We start from the raw sequence: 22,978 nt of genomic DNA, 5'->3' as shown, positions 1-22,978 counted from the left end.
GTTTATTTGCAATTCCATCCATCCTTGGTATAAAAGTAATAACATTTTAAATTCTTAGAACTTTTAAAAAAGCAAAATGAAAAAAGTTCTAGCTACACAATTCATCAAAATTAAATCGCAAAATCAAACGTCAAAATCACGATTATCAAGAAGCTGCTGTTGTCATCCATATCTTTCAGTGAAGCACGGTTCTGTGATCAGTAGTAAATCTTCATCCGAAGGCTAGAGGGCGCTTTCACTTGGAAACTACAAATACGCCAGCAGAAGAAATCAGGAAATCCCTACAGTGGTTGCTGAATAAACAGAAGATTTAACTGCTTTTATTAATTCAACATGAGTAACAAACACACAACTACGACAACATATGGTTTATCTGAATTTGTCTTATTACAATGTTTATTGTAATAAAGTATATAATAATGCAATGCTAATCGACATTTTTATGCAGCTTTTATCACTGCTTAGAATATTATGAAATATGTTGGGTGTTTTATTCGGTGTAAGAAGCCACTTCATCTCACTGAAGGATTTATAAAAAATACTCTGACACTGACGTTATGAAGTGAGTTTGGAGTAAAAACTTTATTAAATGTGGTATTTTCACATGATTTCAGATGAAACAGCATCTATTACACAGCCGTTCACTGAGAAGCTATGCAAACCACTTTCATAATCGTAGAATGACTTCTTCGATTTCATTATCGTGATCATATATCATCTGCGATTATGAACGTGATTTTGCATAGCTTGTCACTGAACTACGGCTCTGTATATTAAATGGTGCTCCATCTGAAAGCTGAGACTTACTACTGATTAGAGGTCTGCCACCCGGGTTCGGGTTAATGTTTAATGAATAGCTTCGGGTTCGGGTCGAGCTCGGGTTTATAGCTAAACTAAAACTATATGTGGTAGGCTGCACTGCTTTCACGACAATGACACCACAGCACGGAAACTTTTATTAGTAAAATAGGCTACTGACTCGCAACGTTATATTTCTTTGCAATAAGGGGGTAAAAACGCTGTTTTTGAAGTAACTAAGCCTCATTGCTTGTATAAAGAGATGCTTAGACGCAGGTTCACACACAAGAAACTTTCATCCCTCTCACTCTCTCTCTCTCTCTCTCTCTCTCTCTCTCTTTATTTCAAATAAATTATTTAATTAATTCAAATAAATGTGACAGATTTATTTGTGACAGTTACAGTACTGCAGTACTCTGTCCAAATGCTAATGAGCTTTAACTGACGAACATGACCATAATTTGCACGATGGAAGAATTATCGTCTTGTCGTATACAACCATTCACTTGGCAGAATTTATGTTACCAATGGACATGATGTTCATAAACTTTTATAACTGGTAAGTGTGATGGGGGGATTTCGGGGTCTAAATTTAACCATGGCGCTTGGGTCGGGTCAGGTCGGGTCAGACGATCTTGGGTACGGGCCAGGTTTGGGTTTCAGTTTAAAGCCCATGCAGACCTCTTCTACTGATTACAGAACCGGCTTTACTGACAAAATGTGCATGACAATCGCATTCGATTAATCATGCAGCCCTACTTAAAAGCTTGGCATTAATTGTCAAACCTTTTTAGTTTGTAGTCTAGGCCACATGTCTCTCTTCTTACATACTGTAAATGTACTGTACTATGATTAATATTTGCTCAAACTCCATTGTGATCATTGTGCTATTAACCCCAACAGGCTGTGGCTTATGTCTTTAACATAAATTTTTGGAGGTATATTTTAATGCAAAAAATAAAAATCTATACCTCTTTTGCACTAATTCTTATAAATTCTCCTCTGTTCTCTTAAATATATGAGAGACTTCTCTGCTTACCTAATGCTGTATAGCACATTCCCATTCTGAAAGATCCTCAGCAGCTTGTTGTCTGTTGTGATTTCATGGAAGTTTGCACCTTTTTCATTAGCAAAGAACAAGTCAGGTTTCCATATGGAGTCCAGCATAGAAGGGTCCAGGTCTAGAGAAGCGTCAGGATATTCACTATAGGCCAGTCGAGGGTCATTCCACTGCTGGCGTAGAAAAACGTTAAGCCTATAATCCTGTAGGAAAAGAGGGGAAAAAAACCCTGTTCGGTTCTGAAATCTTAGGTCAGTTTCTGGATTCGATTATTATTAATGTACATTTTTTGTATTAGTTGTTATTTATAGTGTTTTAATTGCAAACCTTAGAGGCTGAATCAGATATGCTCTAAACATGCAAGTGAATAACTTGTTCTCCCTTGACATTAATTTCAGTTGGAAGTCCTCCATTTCCAATGTTCAAATCCCAGGTTAACGGACTAACAGACCATTAAAAATGGCAATTTGCAACGATCAACTGAAACATTCTGCTGACAGAGACATTTAGTGCTAAGCACAGGCTTTAGCGGATGGGTATATCACCTTTTAATTTTTTCCCCTTCAAGATCCTTGCCGTTCTCTCAATTTTTCGTTTTAATTGCATGGTGGACAGTTCATTATCAGCACATCAGCTGACCCACTGGACTCTAAACTTCTAAGTGATGAGCTCCTCGAGGCAAGGAGAAATCAAGAAACTGACTAAAATCCACTCAGTAATATAATTGTAACAGAGCATACTGCCTGAAAGAATAGAGAAAAGAGAAGGAATTCTCCTCTGCATTTTTAGTTCAAGGTCCGAGTAGCCTAAAAAGATAAGTGCAATGCTGAATCTTTGATATGAAACAAAAATGAATCAGTGTGATTACATACCATAGTTGTCTCAGTAATGGATCCAAAGCTGTTGATGAAAATATTACAGGTGACATTTACTGGGGGTCCTGTTAAAATAAAAGAGAGAAATTTCTTACGTTTGGACTAACATTTACGGTACTTTTGTATTGAGAAGTTTGGAGAAAGAGTGAAACATAGAGCAAAGGGGGATTTAAAGGGGTAGTTCACCCAAAAATAAAAAAAGGAAATTCCGTCATGATTTACCTATCCAGTTTTCTACCTACAAAAAGTAAAAATGTAGCTAATTGTTTACTCTTATCTTATTCATATAACAAAAGAAAATGCTGATGATCAATTGTCACTCTCAAAAAATTACAAAAAGCACCATAAAAGCCAGGATAAAAGTAGTCCATGTGAATTCTGTGCTATATGCAAAGTCTTCAGAAAGCACATGGTAGGTTGTTGTGACGTATCTTAAAAAAAAAACATAATAAATGAAATAATGAATTACAGCTAATTAGAAATATATATAAAGAAACTAATACAGTACATGTGCTTTTTTTTGCGACAAAAGCACATAAAAATATTGAAACTTCAAATGAAATTGAAAAGTTGAGTCATAATAGCTAATTAAAAATATTGCTATAATTGTGTATAAATATTATTATATAAATACTATATAAAAGCTAAATAAAGTTTTTTTGGAGGCTCTCCACGCTGCTTCGCTAAAGATAAGCGCCTCACCTATTTTTGATGGACACCGCATTCAAGCTGCACAGTACAGTATATACAAAATAAAAGTAAAAAAATTCTGTCAATTTCAAAATAAACACCCTGTGCAGACTCTCGATCATGTTTTACATCACTATATCCTTGCCAGGAGGCCAGAAATGGTATTTAAAATATAGATTTTAGATGACTATAGACAGCAACAAATCTTTTATCCTTGTCATTCATTAGTCTGGAATTTAGGTGTTCTTTTTGACAGTGATCTCAGGTTTGAGAGACAAATTTATTCTGTCGTTAAGTCTTGTTTCTATCATTTGAGATTAATAGTGAAAGTGAAAACATTTCTGTCCACTCGTGATCTCGAAAAGCTCATTCATGCATTTATATTTACAAGACTAGATTACTGCAATGCGCTTTACGTCGGCATAAATAAGTCACTGATTAAACGTTTACAACTAGTTCAAAACGCCGCTGTTAGACTTTTGACGGGTACTCGTAAGCGAGACCATATTACCCCAGTATTGAGCTCTTTAAATTGGCTACCGATTGACTACAGAATACATTTTAAAATTTTTATTTATGTTCATAAATCACTGCATGGTATGGCTCCGTTGTACCTGGCAAATCTTATTGAGAAATATGCACCAAAATGGTCCTTGAGGTCAGTTGACAAGCTGGTTTTAACGACTCCTAGAACAACGCTGAGAAGTGGAGATCGAGCTTTTGTAGCGATAGCTCCTAAACTCTAGAATGATCTACCCCTTTCTATCAGATTGGAATGTATATTTACTGTTTTTAAACATAAGCTTAAAGAATACCTCCTGGCTCTAGCATTCAATGTGGTATAGTAGTTGCTTTAGTAGGTTATCAAACTGAGGGGCTTATTTCATTATTTATATGTGGTGTTAATAATGTATGTTTTTATGATTGCTTATGTGTTTGTACAGCACTTTGTTCAATGACAAGTTGTGTAAAAGTGCTTAATAAATAAATAAGCGAAAATAAGGATAAGGCATAACTGGACTCTTAAGTGTTTTAACTTTAAATTCTACAGCACAACAAAGTAGGACATAAACACAACAATAAACAGAATTAAACCTGACAAAACATAAATATTTCGCCAACTTAGCCATGTTAAAAGACAAATAATCAAGACAATCAATGTCGAATAGGCAAATCATGTCGTCTCGTGAAACTTGTCGCTTTGTATCTGAAATGCTCCTGGTGTGAGTTGGCACTACATGGAGGACAGAACAAAACCTTGTCTGAGCTATAAAATGCTGCAGACACATGTAATGTAAATAAGGGGTAACATCTCCTTTTGTTGTTCACAGAAAAACAAAATATATCAATATAAAACAGCAGTAAGTAAATTATGACAAAATTTTTTGGATGAACTGCAGTTTCTCTTTAATAATAACAACAACAGAACACCTTTAGAAGAGCATTCCCGTTTTCCTTAATGTATTTGGAGTAATACACAGTCAGGTCACTGGGTTCTTTCTATTGTCACCTCATTTAAGTTTCCAGGTGCCACTACTGTCAAGCTGCTACCAGTTTCACAAGTTTTGTCGTACTATATATTCAGACAAATCCTGTTTGTTTTAGTTCTGTCACACCTTTGAAGTTGGGTCTGATGCGAGCGTCATAGCCGGAGGTCCTTCCCATCAGCTTGTCCAGAAAGTCAGATGGGGACATTGGTTTCGGGGCTGGCCTGCTGGAGGACTTTATCTCCTCTTTACAGGAGCCCAGTCTGCCAGAGATATAAAAAAGTGAAGAAGAAGGGGAGTAGAAAAGAAGCAAGAAATAGAAAGGTGAGGAAAAGGACAACAGACACAGTCAGTGATATTGACAGAGAAGACTGTCATGAACGGGTTTTTACACATCTTTTTAAAAGAACCGTTCAAAAAAAAAAAAAAAAAAAAGACCAGCATGCATTTTCTAACTGGTGGAACTAACACACCAACATCCAAATCTTATATTTGTGACCTGAAATACTGGTCTATTCATCAGGGAATACAGAAGCATAATGCATTAAACATATGTTCTTCATGCTGTGTTTTTACACAAGCCTGTCACAGTTATCATGGCAAAGAAAAACAGAAGCCCCTAAAATCCCTAGGCAGGGGGAAGCATTGTTTCTGACAGACTGATGGCTCAATTGAAATTCTGGGAATGTGACAGTTGAGGGAGATGACTTTGATTCCAGTTCCAGCGGGACTCAGACTGTGCCTGACAGACCTGCCAGGTCGGAGCAAGTGGATCCCAGAGGCTGGAGTCTTGAATTCAAAGGGATTTTTTTTTCTTTTTTTCAGAAGTGTTTTCTCCTTGACTCAGTTTTAAGCAGATCAGTCATAACCCCAGTCCCCAGCACGTGAGATAGAAGGGCTATCAGACTCCCTGTCTCTTCCCAATGATAAACTTTCTGGTCAGTGAGTCTTTCTCATAACTTTTACCACAGAAAATGTGGAGTGAATTTTAGTTGAAGTGTAGGTGGAGTGTAGAAGTGTAACCAGTTCTTTCCCAAAGCCCTAAAAGATACAAATCTCTCTTGGAGTGAGAAAAAAGTCCAATATGGGGTTTAAATTTGCCTCACAGGCTCCAAGGGTTCCTCATCATCCAGTTTAGCTCTTGTTTATCCGAAATAGAGGAAAGAGGCTGCTAAATGAATCACCCCCACCTTTTTTATGTGGTCCAACTGCCTTAGAAAATATGGCTTTTTGACTACATTCCCACTTCAGCAGGGTTTATGACGAGATCGGGCTAGAACAGAACATGCATTTTTAAAGATTCGCAGGAGAGGGAGGCAGCAATCAAGTTTGTTTCTCAGCCTTGAGTGTCTGACTCACGTTTGCATCCAAGGACCATCAGCATCAGATTGTATTTATAAAGCCCACAGCCCCACGGCTGCTACAGCAACTGTGCCAAGTTCATATTCAAGTCTTTCTGAACTTTGGAAGCTTCATTCCACTGAGATCTTTACAGGTTTTCTCTTTCTTGCTTTTTCTTGCACTAGGAGAGAAACCATATGTTTTGCTTTATCTCTTCTTCTCCCTCTTTCTCTGTCTCACCTAAACAATCAATGTTCTTCTTAACACCACAGTGTATTACGGACAGTGGATTACATTCTAATCCCCAGTGAAATGGTTTATAAATATGTGGCTCGGGCTCACAAAACACATGGCACAGGTCCATTGCTTGTGTTTGTGCTCGGTGTAATCCATGGTTTCTGTTGTTTTGGTTATCTAGTATTAAGCTCCACTTCAAATATTATGAAGAGATTATGCATTCACATTTGAAATGCACAAACTTGTAATTTCAGGCCAGTGTTAAAGGGGTCAATGGATGCTACATGCACTTTTACAAGTTATTTGGACTTAAATGTGTGTTGGCAGTGTGTGTACATGACCACCCTATAATAATAAAAACCACCCAGTGTTTTTTTTTTATCTACTAAAATCTTTACCCCTTTATCAAATCAAGCCGATCTTAGATGCCTTTCTTTGTGAAGTCACACAGACAGGCCCCTCCTATAGTTTGATTGACAGTAGCGTTTCAGCACAGACTGGACTGCCATTTTACCTTAAACTCACCCTGAAAAACCCTATAAAAAAATTTTTTTTATACACTTACATTGAGAAATTTAACCAAATTATGTTACAGACTTTTTATTAAGACCCTAAAGAATCATATACATTTGTGGAAAATGGGCATCCGATGACACCTTTAAGACTGTCTATCATGTGTGCCCAAACTCAGTCCTGGAGGGCCGGTGTCCTGCAGAGTTGAGATCCAACCCCAATTAGACACACCTGGACCAGCTAATCAAGCTCTTACTAGGCATACTATAAACATCCCGGTAGGTGTGTTGAGGCAAGTTGGAGCTAAACTTTGCAGGACAACAGACCTCAAGCACAATTGTGAGTGGTATTATAGTATATGCTCTCCATTTGCAATAGTAAAATGAAAGGTTTTAATTATGTAAAGTGGTACAGTCCAGATCCATCCATGGGCGAAAAGAAGCAGTTATGGCCAATAAACATACCTTATTTATAGAGATAAAATTTATATATACATATACACACACACACACACACACGTTTGTTTTTGTGAAAAGTGGGGACATCCCAGAGGCGTAATGGTTTTTATACTGTACAAACTGTATATTCTATCGCCATTCACTAACCCTACCCCTAACCCTAACCCTCACAGGAAACTTTGTGCATTTTTACTTTCTCAAAAAAACTCATTCTGTATGATTTATAAGCGTTTTGAAAAATGGGGACATGGGTTATGTCCTCATAAGTCACCCTCTCCTTGTAATACCTGTGTCATACCCATGTCATTATACAGAGTTGTGTCCTGATATGTCACAAAAACATGCCCACACACACACACACACATATATACATATATATACTATATATATATATATATATATATATATATATATATATATATATATATATATATATATATATATATATATATATATATATAGGGTGGATACTGGTAAAGTGGGACAATGGGTAAAGTGGGACAGTTAAGCTTAATAATTAATATCTTTACATGCATATGTTTTTTTTACTAAAAAACAAAACTGAGCTCATCAGTAGCAAGTATGTGATAAAAAATAAAAAAAGATTCTGTGGCTATGACATCATTTCCGGGATATGGCACATCATATTTAACAACCTTGCAGTGAACTGTGATGGTAAGTAAAATGACATAGCATTCTGGGGTAAATAATGTTAAGGTTATAAAAATTAAACAACTCATGGATCATTTGTAATTGTTACATATTTTGTTATATCTTGGGGGGTTTTTATGCGATTTTGACACTGTCCCAGTTTGCCAATAGCATATTGTTAAATTGGGACAGGGTATTACTGGCAAACTGGGACAGTCATTCAAGTCATTCTTATGGAGGAATAGAGTTACTGAGACGTGTGGCGAGGAGAATGGCCTCACTGAAGACGGGGAGGCGTTCACTTGCACTGGCTGTATTGACGTGTAGATTAACCTACCATAGAGAAATTAAATTAAGATTGTGTGCAATCAGTTAATTCCTACAAGAAGAGATGTTAATGAAGGTTTTTTATTTTATTTTTTTATTTGTATGAAATAAATTTAACCCAATATAAAATTTTGTGGGCAGGCGAGGAAGGGGGTGGGTTGAATTTGCTGCACCCCTTCTTAAAAAAAGTGATGTTTATATTATTGTTGTTGCTTATATTGTTATTGTGTATTTAATTTATAAGGCCTACACTTGAATAACAACTGAATGTGTTTTAAGTGTCCCAGTTTTCCAATAAAGGTGTCCCATTTTGACAGTAGTGCCTTGAAAAATGTGGTTTGGGGTCATTGTGTGTTTGAGGATGAGTCATCCATCCTGTGTTTAATGTTCCTTTCTTTTGTATTGTCTATAGTACAGTAGAGCTCCTAAGCTATTTAGAATAGTATCATATGAGCAGCTAAGACATTTGGATCATAATAAAAAAGTATGCAGAATATAAATGATCAGAAAGTGTCCCACTTTACCAGTATTCACCCTATATATATATATATATATATATATATATATATATATATATTACACAAAATTACAGAGGTGGTAAATTGGCAGTATATAAAACCATGAACATTATTTGACAATAAAAAAAAAAAAAAAAATAGCTATGAATTATTAAAGCATTTTCTCCAAATGGTTAATTTCTTCCAGGTACTGCAGGGTAAACCATCAATTTTAAACGTTTTCCTTTATGGGTTATGACTTTATCATGTGCATCAAGATAAAACTTTAGAATGGGATAGTGCATGATAATTTTTTTTAATATATATATATATATATATTTTTTTTTTACATTTATTTTTGCATAGACATATATTTATATTTATATTTATTTATATTTGCAAGCATCCCGCTTACCCTTTGGCATGACACAATGTGTGTGGCTATTTTGTTAGTCATGTTATTCTTCTAATTTTTGGTTGATAGCAGACTTCCTGAAATATAATTAGGAGGAATTTTTTTTTTTGATGGAAGTAAAAAGTGGCACCACTTTCCCCACACTTTCTAATTATAATTTGAACTTTTTTATAAAATAAATTTGCATAAGTGTTTTATATATATTTTAAAATTAAAAATTATAATTATAGTTGTCTTTGCATGCTCTGTAATGATTTGTCTGAAATATGATTTCCTCTGACAGCTTGGAAAAAAACATTCAGGGCTACATGTAGGGAAGAACACTGAAAGACAAATTCCTATGACAGTTATGCCTTTAGTCTCCATGAAATATTGACATAAAACTCAGATCTCATGTAACACAATTTCCCAGGTTGGCAATTATTTCTTGTATTGAATGAACATTTAACCGAATATGCTAGCTCAGACTGATAAAACAGAAAGTGGATGAGTTGATGTGAGTGGTGTAATAAATCAGACAGTCAACAGAAAAGTTCACTAAGGTCAGGAAAATAATTATTCACATGCATTGAAAATTATTAAGTTAGCCAGTTACATGTTGCCTGACATTTCTCACAAAAGCAGTCTGTCAACAGTGTTGAATTAAAAAAGAAATTAATGAACTTCTATGATTGACTTGCTGCCCTGTGAAACTGTAATTGTATGAAGGTTTTGCTGAATTTGATTCTAGAGATGCACAGTGCGTGTGTGTTGAATCTTACATACTGTAGCTACTGTCTGTTTTACAATATTTTGTCTTTTTATTTTGTGGAAAGATTCATGACTGGTTTTCTCCCCCCATGAGTTCTTAGTCATCAGAAACCGTTTCAGACGGTGAATACATCAGCATAATGTATCAAAGCATGCTTCATTTTTCAACGACAATGCAGAAAAGTTTTGAAGGTGGTACAGTTTAAGATGAGAATAAAATTCACCTCTCTGAACTTTTCAGAGGAGTATGGGAAATAACTGGGGGGATGTTAAATGAGACCGATCTAAGCTTGTTTCATTCTGGGCTGTTGACTTCAACTGGGTGATGACCACAACATTTTATTTGATTACTGTACGCCTCGAGACATGGCTGACCTCTTCTTCAGTCATCATTAATTTATAGTAACTGCCTTATACCATTCCGCATCCATACCCATAAGACAGAACTGTTATCAGCGGAGCAATCAAGTCATGTGCAACTGTCAACTGTGCAGAAGCATGAGAGCTACTCTTCAAATCATGAGTGGAGTGTTCCTGAGGTGTGGGATACAAATGTGAGGAAGTTGCTTAGGGGATTCCCAGGACTGCAGCTTATAAACACAGATCTGCTGTGGTAGAGATGACATTAGAACCTAGAAACATCAAGACAGAAACATTTTTTAATCAAATAAATGGTCTGGAAAAAAAGCTGAAAATGAATGAGGAAAAAACAGCAATAAACTGAACATAATGTGTTTGCCTCTCGTCTGACAGGGAAAGGCATCTGTCGGTCTGCTCATAAGGCCATTGGGGTTGCTGGTAATGGTGCCACAGGACGCTTTACAGGGGTACAAGAGGCTTGTTTAATGAAAGCTTGGGCTTTTTCTTGGATCAATGAGATGCTAGTAAGGGACTTTTAATGAGCCTGACCTTTCAGGGCCCGATACCGCAGTCTGATCCCTGAGCCCCTGTCTGAGGAATGACAAGAATATTTAACACTCATTCCTTGCTCAACACTAGCTCTGATATTTTCTCTTGTTTTATCACCATTCTGAAATTAATCATGCTATTGCTTCAAAATTACATTTAAAATGCTTTTGCCTTCTAAAAATATGTGACAGTTTTATGTTTCTAATGAAAAAAAAAAAAGCCATAAACTGTTTTTGAGCAGAAAACATTGACTTTGTCATTATTCCAATGTGATCCATTTATTTGATTAAACAACACAAATTATATAACGGTTCTTTTGATATTATGATATGACAGATTTCTGCTTATTACAGACTCCTGTCAAGTTATTTCAATAAGGCTTGTAATTTAATGTGCAGATTTTTGAGTGAACTATCCCATTAACACGCATTATATATGAACACATTGAAAGTCCACTGATATTCATTTAAAGATTCACTGACCAGCTTTGTTATCTCATATGCCTGCAGATCTCCAACAGCCTGTAAACTAAGTCTAGTTTGTAGCTTTAAGCCCACAGACAAAAGCAGACCTGCAGTTTCAAATTTAATTAATAAAATCATGGATACATTATGGGTCAGTCCGAAAGGGCTGTCCATTAGAGCCAATAGGACATTATGAAAATCATCCTTTCTCCATCTCACTCATTATGGTCCCAGAATTGTAAAAAGGATAGCAATAATATAAGGGTGAGTAATGTATTTTTTAAACCAGTTTGTCATGGAAACGGGGACTTTAACAAAGCTGTAAACCACTGAAAAGATGTTAGGTTTAAGTTGCTGGTTTTAATTGGAAACTTCATCGGGAAGTATTGAATCTGCTATGTTTTGCATTGCTATGCTGGTTCACCTGCCAAACCATACTATCCATTATGGGATTTAATTTCCTACTCATGATCACAGTCCCAGCATATACTTCACACATGACTTGCAAACATGCTGCTAATTGCTTTTCATTAGGGAGCCAGTCATCAGAAAGCATATTAATTTTCAAAGTTGCCACCAAAAGCAGGGGGAATGATAGTCATTAGACACTCATGGATGGATGTCCATATTTTTAAAGCTATTAGCATAATATGAGATATGAGTATAACAGGTCATACAAGCTGCCATCAAAATAGACTTCTGATAATTTCCTTAAACACTTGAACTCAAGCGTTTTGTACACATTTGGATCTTCATGTTTTTAAGTGCTTTATTTCTGTAATTTCAAAAACACTCAATTTCAGTCTCTCTATTCCCTCCTCCCTGCTTCATTATTAGTGTCTGTAGAAATGTCATTGTTCTAAACTAGATCTATGATGTGTGCAAAAGCAACTGAGTGGAAATTATTATTTCACAGGCTTATTGCAAGTATAAAACTCAGTTCATAACTTTATTAAAAGTCAAGCTCAGCTGAAACTCCTCACAGCACACAGATTACACATTTTAATTCATAATGCAGTCTTTAACCTTGGGGGAGGCTGTCTCTGACATCTCAGAAGACTCATTCGATTAGATCTTTCAATGCTAAATTTATTCTCTGTTGATGAAAACCTTGAGAAATGCACTTATTGCCTTGATGGGCTCATTTTTTTTTTTTTTTTAATCTGATCTTCCACTTTGTCCCTATAGCCACCTTTCTCACCAGAATCACGATTTGTTTAAACTGTGGTTTAGTTGTAGCTTTCCCAAGTTTTTTTTCCAATGTAATAAATCTGTCTGTTGCAGCCTTTAATTTTCTCTTGTTGATCACTGAAAGGAAATAATGGGATGATTCGAATAGATATTTGAATGTGAAATTGAATGCACAATTCATCTTCAGTCTTAAAAAAACAAATATACATAATTGGCGGTAAAGTACTGTATGTAGTGAAAAAAAGTCATCAGTGTTGCTTGGTTACATAAAGCCCCATAGTATCAATTAATAGAATAGGCTTTGCTGTGCAAGTAATTTCTGTGAAAACCACTCATCTGATTGTTTATTCACCAAGGTTGTTATTTACATTAATTATAATCAAACAGTAACATGGCTAATTGGTACTTCATCTCACAAATGAGCCCACATGCTTTTCCAACTTAATTGGTAGACATACAAACAAACAAAGATATGAATACATTGCCATTTAGATACAGCACCATTAAAAAAGTAAAATGTAAAAGAAAAGTTCTAGGTATATATTGTCTTCTCAGCCTTCTGAGCCTTCTGATTCAGAAAATCAGATTCACCCTTCCAAGAGGGTCCCACAGGGCCATCTTTCTCACCAGGGACCATGGATGACATTTCAGGATCATCAATCTGCCATTCAGTATTTTAGACCTTTCCTTTTCCAGAGTGTTCATTACACATTTTCACTGAAACTGATGTTCTAGTTTTAAAAAATCAGACCCTTCTGAAAACGCCAGTGTTTGTTAGCTATGTTCCAAAACCTTGTTAGCAGCCCAGCTGCCAAATGCCATTGATCATTTATTAAGTTGTTTTGCAACCTTAAACAAGATCAAGTAAGACATTAAACACTATTATTCAAAATTTTGGATAAAAATGTATTTTTATTTTTAGAAAAATGCTTTTGAAAGAAGTCTCTTATGCTCAACAAAGCCACATTTAATCTGAAATGCAGTAAAAACAGTGAAAGTCTTTATTGTCACTTTTGATCAATTTAATGCATTTTTGCTAAACAGTATTTAATATTTGTATTCATTAGTTCTGAAAAGTATTGATTTCTTTTCAAATAAGTCTAAATTCTGGGGGGATTTTTTTTTTAAACAACATGTATGTGCTATGCATTTACTAAGAATCTCAGAAAGTGCTTAATTTTTCTGAATCCTAAATGGAAACTGCTCCACTGTCTCCAATGCAAAGACGTCACCACAGAGAAGAAAGATTAGCCTCCTGGCAGAGGAGCACTCCCGTGATTTTTCTCTGTGTGACCATTCAGGTTAATGAAATGAGAGTTCAGAGAAATTGGGCTGGAATTCAGGAGTGACAGGGAAATGAAGGCCAGGAAACTGACGCGTTTAATGAGTGAAGCTGAGTAGCAGTGGAGAGTCGCTCTCTGCTTCCATCCTCTTTGAAAGACAATGCTGTTTCCTGCATATACCCAAAAACCCATCTCACATGTGAACATATGTACAGTAATTGTCTAATTAGGACCTGCAGCATGCTAACAGAGGATGATAAATGTGGTCCATTAAATGCCTATGCTGTATGAATATGGATGGACATGTCAGTTCTCATCAGGTGCTGGATTATTTCCACAGACTTAAACCAGTCTCTGTACACCAGGTCTGCTTCTTGTTGTTTCACACATTTATCTGCTACACTCTGTAGCTTGCTCAAATAATGAGGCCCTCCCGTCTGTACCCCTCAGGGGCTGTGGAGTGCTTGCAGTTGTGCTGGGTAGTTCACAGCTCTTCTTCCTGTTTTTACTAGCTCTCCCTTGGGTGGTCCTGACTCATTCTACCTTCACATGGCTTCAACAACACTCCACCTGTCTGTGAAGTCTGTACTAGGGGTCTGGTGCCGATTTGGGCAGAAAAGTGTGTGTAGAGGTCACTCACTGCATTTTAGAGCCTCCAGCTGTTCCTTCCCTCACTGTCAGTGCGTGCTTCTGCTTTGCAGCCCTCATTCAAATGGAGCATGGTGCTTGCCAGCAGTAATGACATACAGTGAAACATCATTTGCTGGTATTTTACTCTAAATAAAAATACACCTGTTATTTAAGGTTTATTTGTTTATACATGTTCTTTAATTGTTATATAAAACAGTCTGATTATTTATAGGCTTATTAAATGGCTTTAAAATATATTCGTAAATGGTGGTAACTATTTAACATTTTCCAGTAGTAGAATCAATATCTGTGATATTGCGCTTAGTGCAATCAGTATTGCCCAGCCTTACTCTGTGAAGGAATGAATGGAAACAATAGCATTTTCTATTTAGTATCATTTTGATCTGACCTCTTATTCAGTTGATACTTCCACAGTAGCATGTTCCTGATAGTGTCAGAAACGATTCAATCCTTATGCTTGCACATTCTTCGATTTCTGAAAGCTGCAAAAGAAGTAGATGTAGCACAGATGTACAGTAGCACAAGTAGTATATCTGTATGCAATTTTGAATGCAGGTAGTGTGATAAACGATGACAAATGGTCAGAATTAGGATTTTCATCTCACCTTTATAGGGTGAGAGACATGAGGCTTTAGATAGTCTGCTCAAGCACCCTCGAAATAACACCTGAATAACTATGAATTTAATTGGAGCACTCTCCAATGCACCTTGCTAACACTGGCAGAGTGACAAATGTTTTTTTTCAGGCACTGTTGACCCACTGCAAACAAGCACTGTACATTTTGGAGCTGGTTCATACAGAAAAAGCTATGATTAATCTTTATGAACAGAGAAAGGTACTCTTGCTTCCCCTTAAGCTCATAGTGTGGGTGGTATGTCATACACAAGCATCCTAGAAGCACTTAATTTGGGGGTAAAGTTTGGCCTCACTCCCAGATACTCATCTATAAGTCTAAGCAACTAAGTGAAGAACAGCATTGCTTCTTACAAAATAAATAAATAAAAATAACACTATAGAGAGTAAAATTCCTTCACTTCTTGTTCATTTATATCAATTTCTTTTTATTTATTTTTTTCAGATATCTTTGATTGTTCCATTCCTCATAATTTGTTATTTTCTTGTGAAATCAATTAAAGTGGGTAAAACCAGCCAGTGGCTAATCGCCTGCTATAAAGCTGTTTTCACACTTGTTGCTTTTTCCAAAGTTGAGTTTAATTCCACTACTGGTCACTATTGCAATTCTCAATTTAAAAACTCATATTTTGAGATTCTTATAAAAAAAAAAAAAAAAAAAACCTTTCACTTCAACCAAACTACTTTACCTTTAACAAAAGGCCTCAGATCACACCAAAAGCTCTAGTGTGAAGTGCACTAAAACGTTTAAATGTGGTGGTGTTTGAGAAACAGTCTTTCAGATGAAGTCACCATGCAGTATGACTTGAATGGCTCTGCACCGATTTAACTGCTAATAGCTCTGTGTTCTTTCATGCTGTGTTCAAGCAGGGAATGTAGTCTCCAATCAAGAAGGTACACTGACAACACAACAGTCACACAGGCAGAAATGTTCCATTTTACATGTGCAAATTTTTCTCTGACTTCCAGGAATCCTGCACTGGAGCCATTAGTCAGTGCAAACAGTGTCTAATGTAGTCTGGCTTGGGTCAGGAAGATTGGTGGCCAGAATTCCTCTTCTTGGACATCTAGGTGAGGGTGAAAATAAAGACAGACTTAAAAGGGAAAACAGGGAAGCTATGTGGGAAGACCTGATGATCTGATAGTGGAGCGCTTGGGTAATAGATGATGCATGGACTTGCAGCTGGTTGTGCAGGCAGAGATAAAGAGCAAGTTGGTATGGTCATGCATGTTTAATTCAACCTTTTGGCTCCAGCTCTAACCCCTGGCATTCAGAAGGGAGTGCGTGCAGGTTATATGCTATGTGTAATATCTCTTGCTTTTTTATGTGTTTTTTAGCTGGTTAAACTGGACTCTATACAACTGAGACTAGAGTGACTTGTCACATAGAGAAATTGTCAAAGTGAATTTCACACAAATGCTTGATTGTCTAGCAGTGGATTTGTATAATGATTTCAAGCACCCATTTTAGTTCATAAACCTCTTAAGAATATTACAGAAAGTGAGACAACTAGCCCCGGTCTCTCCTATAGCATGCTATATTTATGTTCGTCATACATAATAGCATGGGTGGCATCCCACTCCCTTAATGAAACTATTAAATCAAGGGAAACAAAATGAGTCTATTTTCTGGAAGCATAAGTATATAGAAAAATGTGATTGTTTTCATAATAAAAACAGCTACCTACAGTATATTAGGACAATGAGCGTTTTATTGCTTCTTAGACTGATGCCATACAGACTAAAATGACCGTATGTCTATTTGTGTTAGAAAAATAGAAATAGTATTTTATGATATAGACTGTACACTTAACTGAGACTCCATCTCAGTGGCTTCATCCTCATGACCTGTTGTACATATACCTTGTCAAGAAAGTCAGTCAGTCAGTCATGCAAATGATCCTGAACCTATTTCTGATGCCTGTGTTATGACCTTATACTATTTGTATCCTCCTTCACCACTGCTGTTTTGATCTTGAGAAACTGCAGCATTAGGAAAAAAGTCATGGTTAATGGATAAGGCCATAAGCTAAATAGATCAATAAACCAGAATTGTCCGGCGGAGCAAATCATCTATGCTCTCGTAACTATCGTGACACCAGAAATATCAATAAACCAAACACTGGGTGGGTGCGGCCCAGTTTCTCATCCCGTCTGGAGGTCAGAGCTTAGGTCAGGCATTTACTGAAAAACTGTGATTAGTACTGTTGAATTCAATTGTTCCTACAACAGTGGGCCGGAGTCAAGGGGTAATAGGGTTACAGAGGGTAATAATTTATTCAGCGTTGAGAGGAATTACACAGCTCCAGTGTGCTTGTGTTGTGTTCTCATTTCGTATCGAAAAAAGTGTCGCCTCTCTCTCTGACATAGTGTTATCTGACAAGCACAGTTGTAATCCCCACTTCAACTTCCATCTCCCCCAACCACCTCCCAAAACTGCTTCACCAGCCATGCGTGACATGGGCTAGTGAATAGGAAAGTGGAGAAAAAGATAAAGAGAGAGACCGAGAGACTGATGTGTCCTGGTGGGTGTTGTTACATGTGTTTACTATCCACCCCTAAAGTAAATGACCTTGTCTCATGTAGCACAGTCTGGGGATGTGCTGTTTGCATGCTTCATTTTCCTGATCTGCAGGTATTGCGCTCATTTATTCCCAATGGCCACGCAATTGTATTATTTTTTTCATTAGAAACAGCACCTCCTGCCAAGACCTCTGTTTAATTCCTATTATATTTTTGAAAGATCTCCCCTCAGGATTAGATGAGTAAAAACTGCCCAGCTGTTATGAGGTCTTCCGCTTCAACCAAACAACTTTGTTCTGTGGATGTGACAATGTGACCAGCATGCACAGTGGCTAAACAAATGCAAATTAAATAAAATTGTGGATGTAATGTGGATGGAGACAATACCACAAGTAGAAGAAATTTAAAGTCCAGGTCAAAACAGTACAAATACTTTTTTCAATTCTATTCAGTTTTCTTTTCTGAAAAACGGCTTGAAGGTTTTTTTTTCTCTAAAAGAGCACCAGAATGATGCATTTACCATTAAAATCGTCTTATTTTTTAACAACAACATTTTCTTATGACCCTAGAGGTTCCTATGACCATTCACCATTTTATTCATTTAAAATTAAAAAAAGCTATTACAATAGTTTAGTGTAATAAAAAAATCCTCATATTTTACTACGTATATTGGAGTGTGCTGCTTATGAGAGTATTGCTAGTTTAGCAACAAGCTAACATCAAACCAGTCCCATACAATGCTATTTGAGCAGAGCAGAGACTTGCTGCCATGTAGAACAGTCCATATCAGTCAAATGTTGAGACAGTCTTAGAAGAGAGATTCCAGTATAATGAGTTGCCTGTCATTGCATCTTGGAACAGTTTTCTATAGTTTTATAGATTTAGAGTATAGATTTCTTTAAACATTGATCTATCAGTTGTTCCATCTCCCCTTACACTAATTTGTTGGACGCAAACCTGATTTGCTGTCTATGAAGTAGTAACAACATAAAGACTCCTTTATGTGTTTTTAATTGCGCTGAAAGTAATAGCTCACTGTTGCAACCTCCAGTAGGGCTTTTCCAACAGGACTTCAGCCTGTCAGACCACGAGCAGGATCAGAATCCCACAGGCCCTTTATTTAAATGAGGTACTGTGACCCAACCGCATTAGTTACAGTTCATGCTGTAGTGCTGTATGGGAGCTGGCAGTGGAAAGAAATTCATTTCACCACAGCCCACTGGCTATGTGCTCAGGCTCGAAATCAGTTTTGCCAGGTTAAGAGTCAAGTACCAAAAACCTAAGGGAATAGTTTAACAGATGTACTGGTTTCTTCATCACTGCTCAACTTTCAACAAGATCTCTCATCCTTTTAAAGCTTTTCAGAGTTTTCGAGTGACCACATGCCGTATACCTTTTTGTAAAAAGCGAAGGGCATGCACCATTCTCACACCACAATGGTAAGAGAAATTGGCCAGGAACAATCATTCAGACTGCTGTACAGCAGTCTATCACCTCTGGGCTGTATGTTCATGCTCACATAGCTGAACCACTTGTGCTGCTTATACCCACAGTTTTGTTGCAAACCCTGGGTTAAATATGTCCCGCCATCTACGGCTCAGTATACTGTTGTATGCTCTCTTTGTTTTCACAGTAGAACTGCTGAGGTAGACAGACAAATATTTGTGGGAGAGGTGCAAGCACTGGTTTGTTGTGAGCAAAATGGGTGAATAACAATCAGAGTTGCTTGTTGAATCCATATGCAGATTTTTAAAATAACCCAGAAATGGGTAAAACTAGCTAACATTAGTTATCTTTTTTTTTTTTTTTACACAATATAATTGTTTATTAAAGAATGTTTATTAATACATACCACACAAAACTTTACCTTATTTGCTTGCAATATTATCCAATTAGAAATGCATGGTTTACAAATAAATGAAATATTGATTTGTGTTATTTTACAAAATTAATGTATTTGACTTTGTTACAAAAGATTTCTATTTTAAATAAATGCATTTTTGAAACTTTCAATTCATGAGAGAATACTGCAAAAATGTACCACAGTTTCCAAAAAGATATTAAGGCGCACAACTGTTGGCAACACTGACAATAATAATAAATGTTTCTTGAGCACCAGGCATATTATAAAGATTTCTGAAGGATCGAGTGATACTTAAAGAATGTACATTTTAAGACAGACATTTTAACATTTATTAAAATAGAAAGCAGTTATTCAAAATTGTAACAGTATTTAACAATATTAACTTTTTAACTTCTTTTTTCACTTAATCTTTGATCAAATAAATGCAGTATTGGTGAGCGTAAGAGGCTTCTTTCAAAAACATGAAAAAAAAATCTTACTTACTCCATATGGTAGTTTATATTAAATGTAAAAAAAGTAAAATGTTTGCATATATTAATATGTAAATATGTGAATATACCATCTATTATATTATATTATATTATAATATATTATATTATATATGTGTGTACATGTATAATTTACTAGATTTGGAAATAATTATTATGTAGAGACTGTGGAGCTCTCAAGGTACAGTGTTTCTGTGGACCTTGGTCATTATTCAGAAATATTTCCGATTCAGTCAGCCAGTCAGAATCAAGTATTCCAGAGATGTGTGCAGTGAATCTATATATAACAAGTGTTGTGCTCAGTGGCCCCTAACCTCTGCATTACTATTCCTGCTGTGAATTGTGCTGGTGTGACTTGGGGTCAGATATGGTGCACACTCCTGATTGGTGGAAATTGTGTACTCTTGCTTGAAGTCTGTGTATCGGCCGACACTGAAAACTGTGTATTGCTTTGTTATTAATTAGAGACAAAGTTAGAGCTGCACAAACCCCCTTTGTTTTTTGTGTTTTATTTCAGCATCTTTTATTTCCTTACAAATCCCACTGTTTCTGACTTGACAGATGTCTTTATTTCACACAGCGCCAGCTGCTCTTTGTCTCTTTTCTCGAGGTGATGTTTTCCCTGAGCTTATACTCTTTTCAAAACTTTCATTATGAAACTGAAAGATGTCTGTGAAAACATACAGTATAGCGACATTCTCATATTCATCTTAACTCGATCACAACACGGCTGACCTGTAGAATGCACAGACATGCTGAGGCTGTTCTGAGTCACTCTTCTTCCCAGTATGTTTTGTAAGTTCGTGCTGATGTGACCGGCCCTGTTGCTCCACGCTCGTGACCTGTCTACCTGCTAATCAGCCACCTGCTGGATTTCTAGCCAAGTCTCTGCACGGCTCCTTTCACAGCAATTCTCGCCCCCTCACCTCAAAGTCGGACAGCTCTGCCCAAGCAGCGCTCATCTCTACCTCCATGTTCTGTCTGCTCTTAATCGCCCACACAGTGTCTGCAGGTTGACACACTGAGCTGGTGAGTGCTATTGCTAAGGGATGTCCACAAGTCACACCACAGGCCCTTCAGAGACACCGAAGCCTTTCTGTGCTCTCGTGTACATGTAACATGTGACATACCACAACTTCTACAACATGTTCATTTGCCAGTCACCCGTCCCTGTCTGTCTCATGCACTGCTGTCACTAGTTCTACCTTTCATTACATCATCATGACTCCCAGCACTTTTTTCTGTAATTTCATCTAGAATGACTTCACTCCATCTTCTCTTCATCCCTCACTCTGATCCTTGATGGAGTTCCTATCAATATGGATGCTCGTCGTCTGACTCAGGCTTTGGGATTATGCTAATTGAACTCCAGCCTTTTCACACCTGGATGCAATGGGGCATGAAACAGGGAGTGCACTCGCTGCAAAACTTTTCACTTTTTTGTATTCAGACAGAGAGGGAGGAAGTAAAGCATTTTAAATTTTTAACAGTTACTGTATGTATCTTTAAATTGTAGATAAAAAAAAAAAACATGGTATGATTTAAATATCACAGAGATTCAAAATCTTCAAAATCTTGCTTTGCTTGTGCATTAATAAAATATAGAGACAAAACCCTTACTGTGAGCTAATGAGTTTTGTGCTATTGGATATTGTTTATGTAGTTTCTTAGGAACTCCAGGCTATAGTTTTTTTCTGCTGAACAAATTGGATCAAACTATATAAATAGTATAAAATAATGGGTAAAATATGTGTGTGTGTGTGTGCGTATAATGTTTTTTTTTTTTTTTTTTTACAAAGAGCTTATTTCAGCAGCGTCCAGCTTTACTTTTCACCAGTCAAAAATTTAGAAATTATAAAAATAAACTAACAAAAACCTGCTCATCTTATATAAGCTTCAACTTACGTTTCCAGATACAACAGAGAATTAGTTTACAGTCAGAGTGATAGTTTTTTTTTTTTTTTTTTTGCATGTTTGACCCAAAATCTCCCCCAACTATTACTCTTAAGAGAAAGAAAAGAAATCAGTATGACACATCTTACACTAATCACTGTGAAAAGAACCACACAACAAATATGCATGCTTTTAAAAACCACTGCATGTCTTACCTGATAAAGCCCCCTTGGAAAAAGAAAAAAGACAAGATGTATAAAATCCTTATGACCTGAGGGAGCATTCTTGTGCTCAGTCTCTCTCTCTCTCTCTCTCAGACCGTTTAAAGAACTTACAGTCTACAGAATTACCAAATCCAAAGAGGAGCAGGTAAAACTCGACAGGAATGCATTGTCTTGCAGAGTGATCCAAGCCTGTCTGTGAAGAAACTTCTTCTTGCCTTCCTCCCTGCTCACTTCTGCTGGCTGGAAAATCCTCCACAGTGGCCCCCCACCCTCAGATGTCAGGGAGAATAGGTGAGAGAGCAAGCATGTCTGGGTTTGTGTTTTGAAGGGACTATGTGCTTTTCCCTTTCTTTCTCGATCTTTTTTTATGGCCAGCTGCTCGCTCCAGGAATTATAATGGAGAGGATTTAAAGGGCCAGCAGCGCATTTGAAGGCAGGGAGATGACGTGCTGTGAGCCCACTGAGAAGCGGAGCAGAAAGAGGAGGATCTAAGAGATAAGAAAGGGGGAAGGAGGGTTTTATTTTCTGGCTTTGTTTATGTTAGTTATTTTATTTTTTCTCTTTGTTTTAGTCAATGTGGAGGACTAACCACTTTAAGGCTTTGCTTCAATTTACAGATATGTGTGAATTTGGTGGAATGAAGCAGATTCAAAAACATGAAAGCAAGATATGTACTAATAACATATTTTAGCTTTTTATATTAATATTTAAAAGCTGGTTTATAATAAATACCATGTATCTTAATGTGATATACA

General features: G+C 36.7%; 1 protein-coding gene across 1 annotated transcript in view; it reads right to left on the bottom strand.

Moving 5' to 3' along the window:
* The window catches only part of LOC113081214 (glycine receptor subunit alpha-4-like), a 34,301-nt gene extending 11,695 nt beyond the window's left edge, over positions 1 to 22,606 (bottom strand). The window contains exons 1-4 of the mRNA XM_026253295.1: positions 22,215 to 22,606; positions 5,040 to 5,173; positions 2,731 to 2,798; positions 1,838 to 2,061 (exon numbers count right to left, since the gene is read on the bottom strand). Of these exons, the coding sequence (XP_026109080.1) occupies positions 1,838 to 2,061; positions 2,731 to 2,798; positions 5,040 to 5,173; positions 22,215 to 22,282 (494 nt within the window). The 5' untranslated portion in view covers positions 22,283 to 22,606. The remainder of the gene's footprint in view (positions 1 to 1,837; positions 2,062 to 2,730; positions 2,799 to 5,039; positions 5,174 to 22,214) is intronic.
* Positions 22,607 to 22,978: the final 372 nt, after the last annotated feature.

The sequence above is a fragment of the Carassius auratus genome, unplaced genomic scaffold (genome assembly GCF_003368295.1).
Source record: "Carassius auratus strain Wakin unplaced genomic scaffold, ASM336829v1 scaf_tig00033419, whole genome shotgun sequence".
Classification (NCBI taxonomy): Eukaryota; Metazoa; Chordata; class Actinopteri; order Cypriniformes; family Cyprinidae; genus Carassius; species Carassius auratus.
The sequence above is the reverse complement of the archived record's forward strand: the minus strand, read 5'-3'. Positions and strand labels throughout refer to the sequence as shown.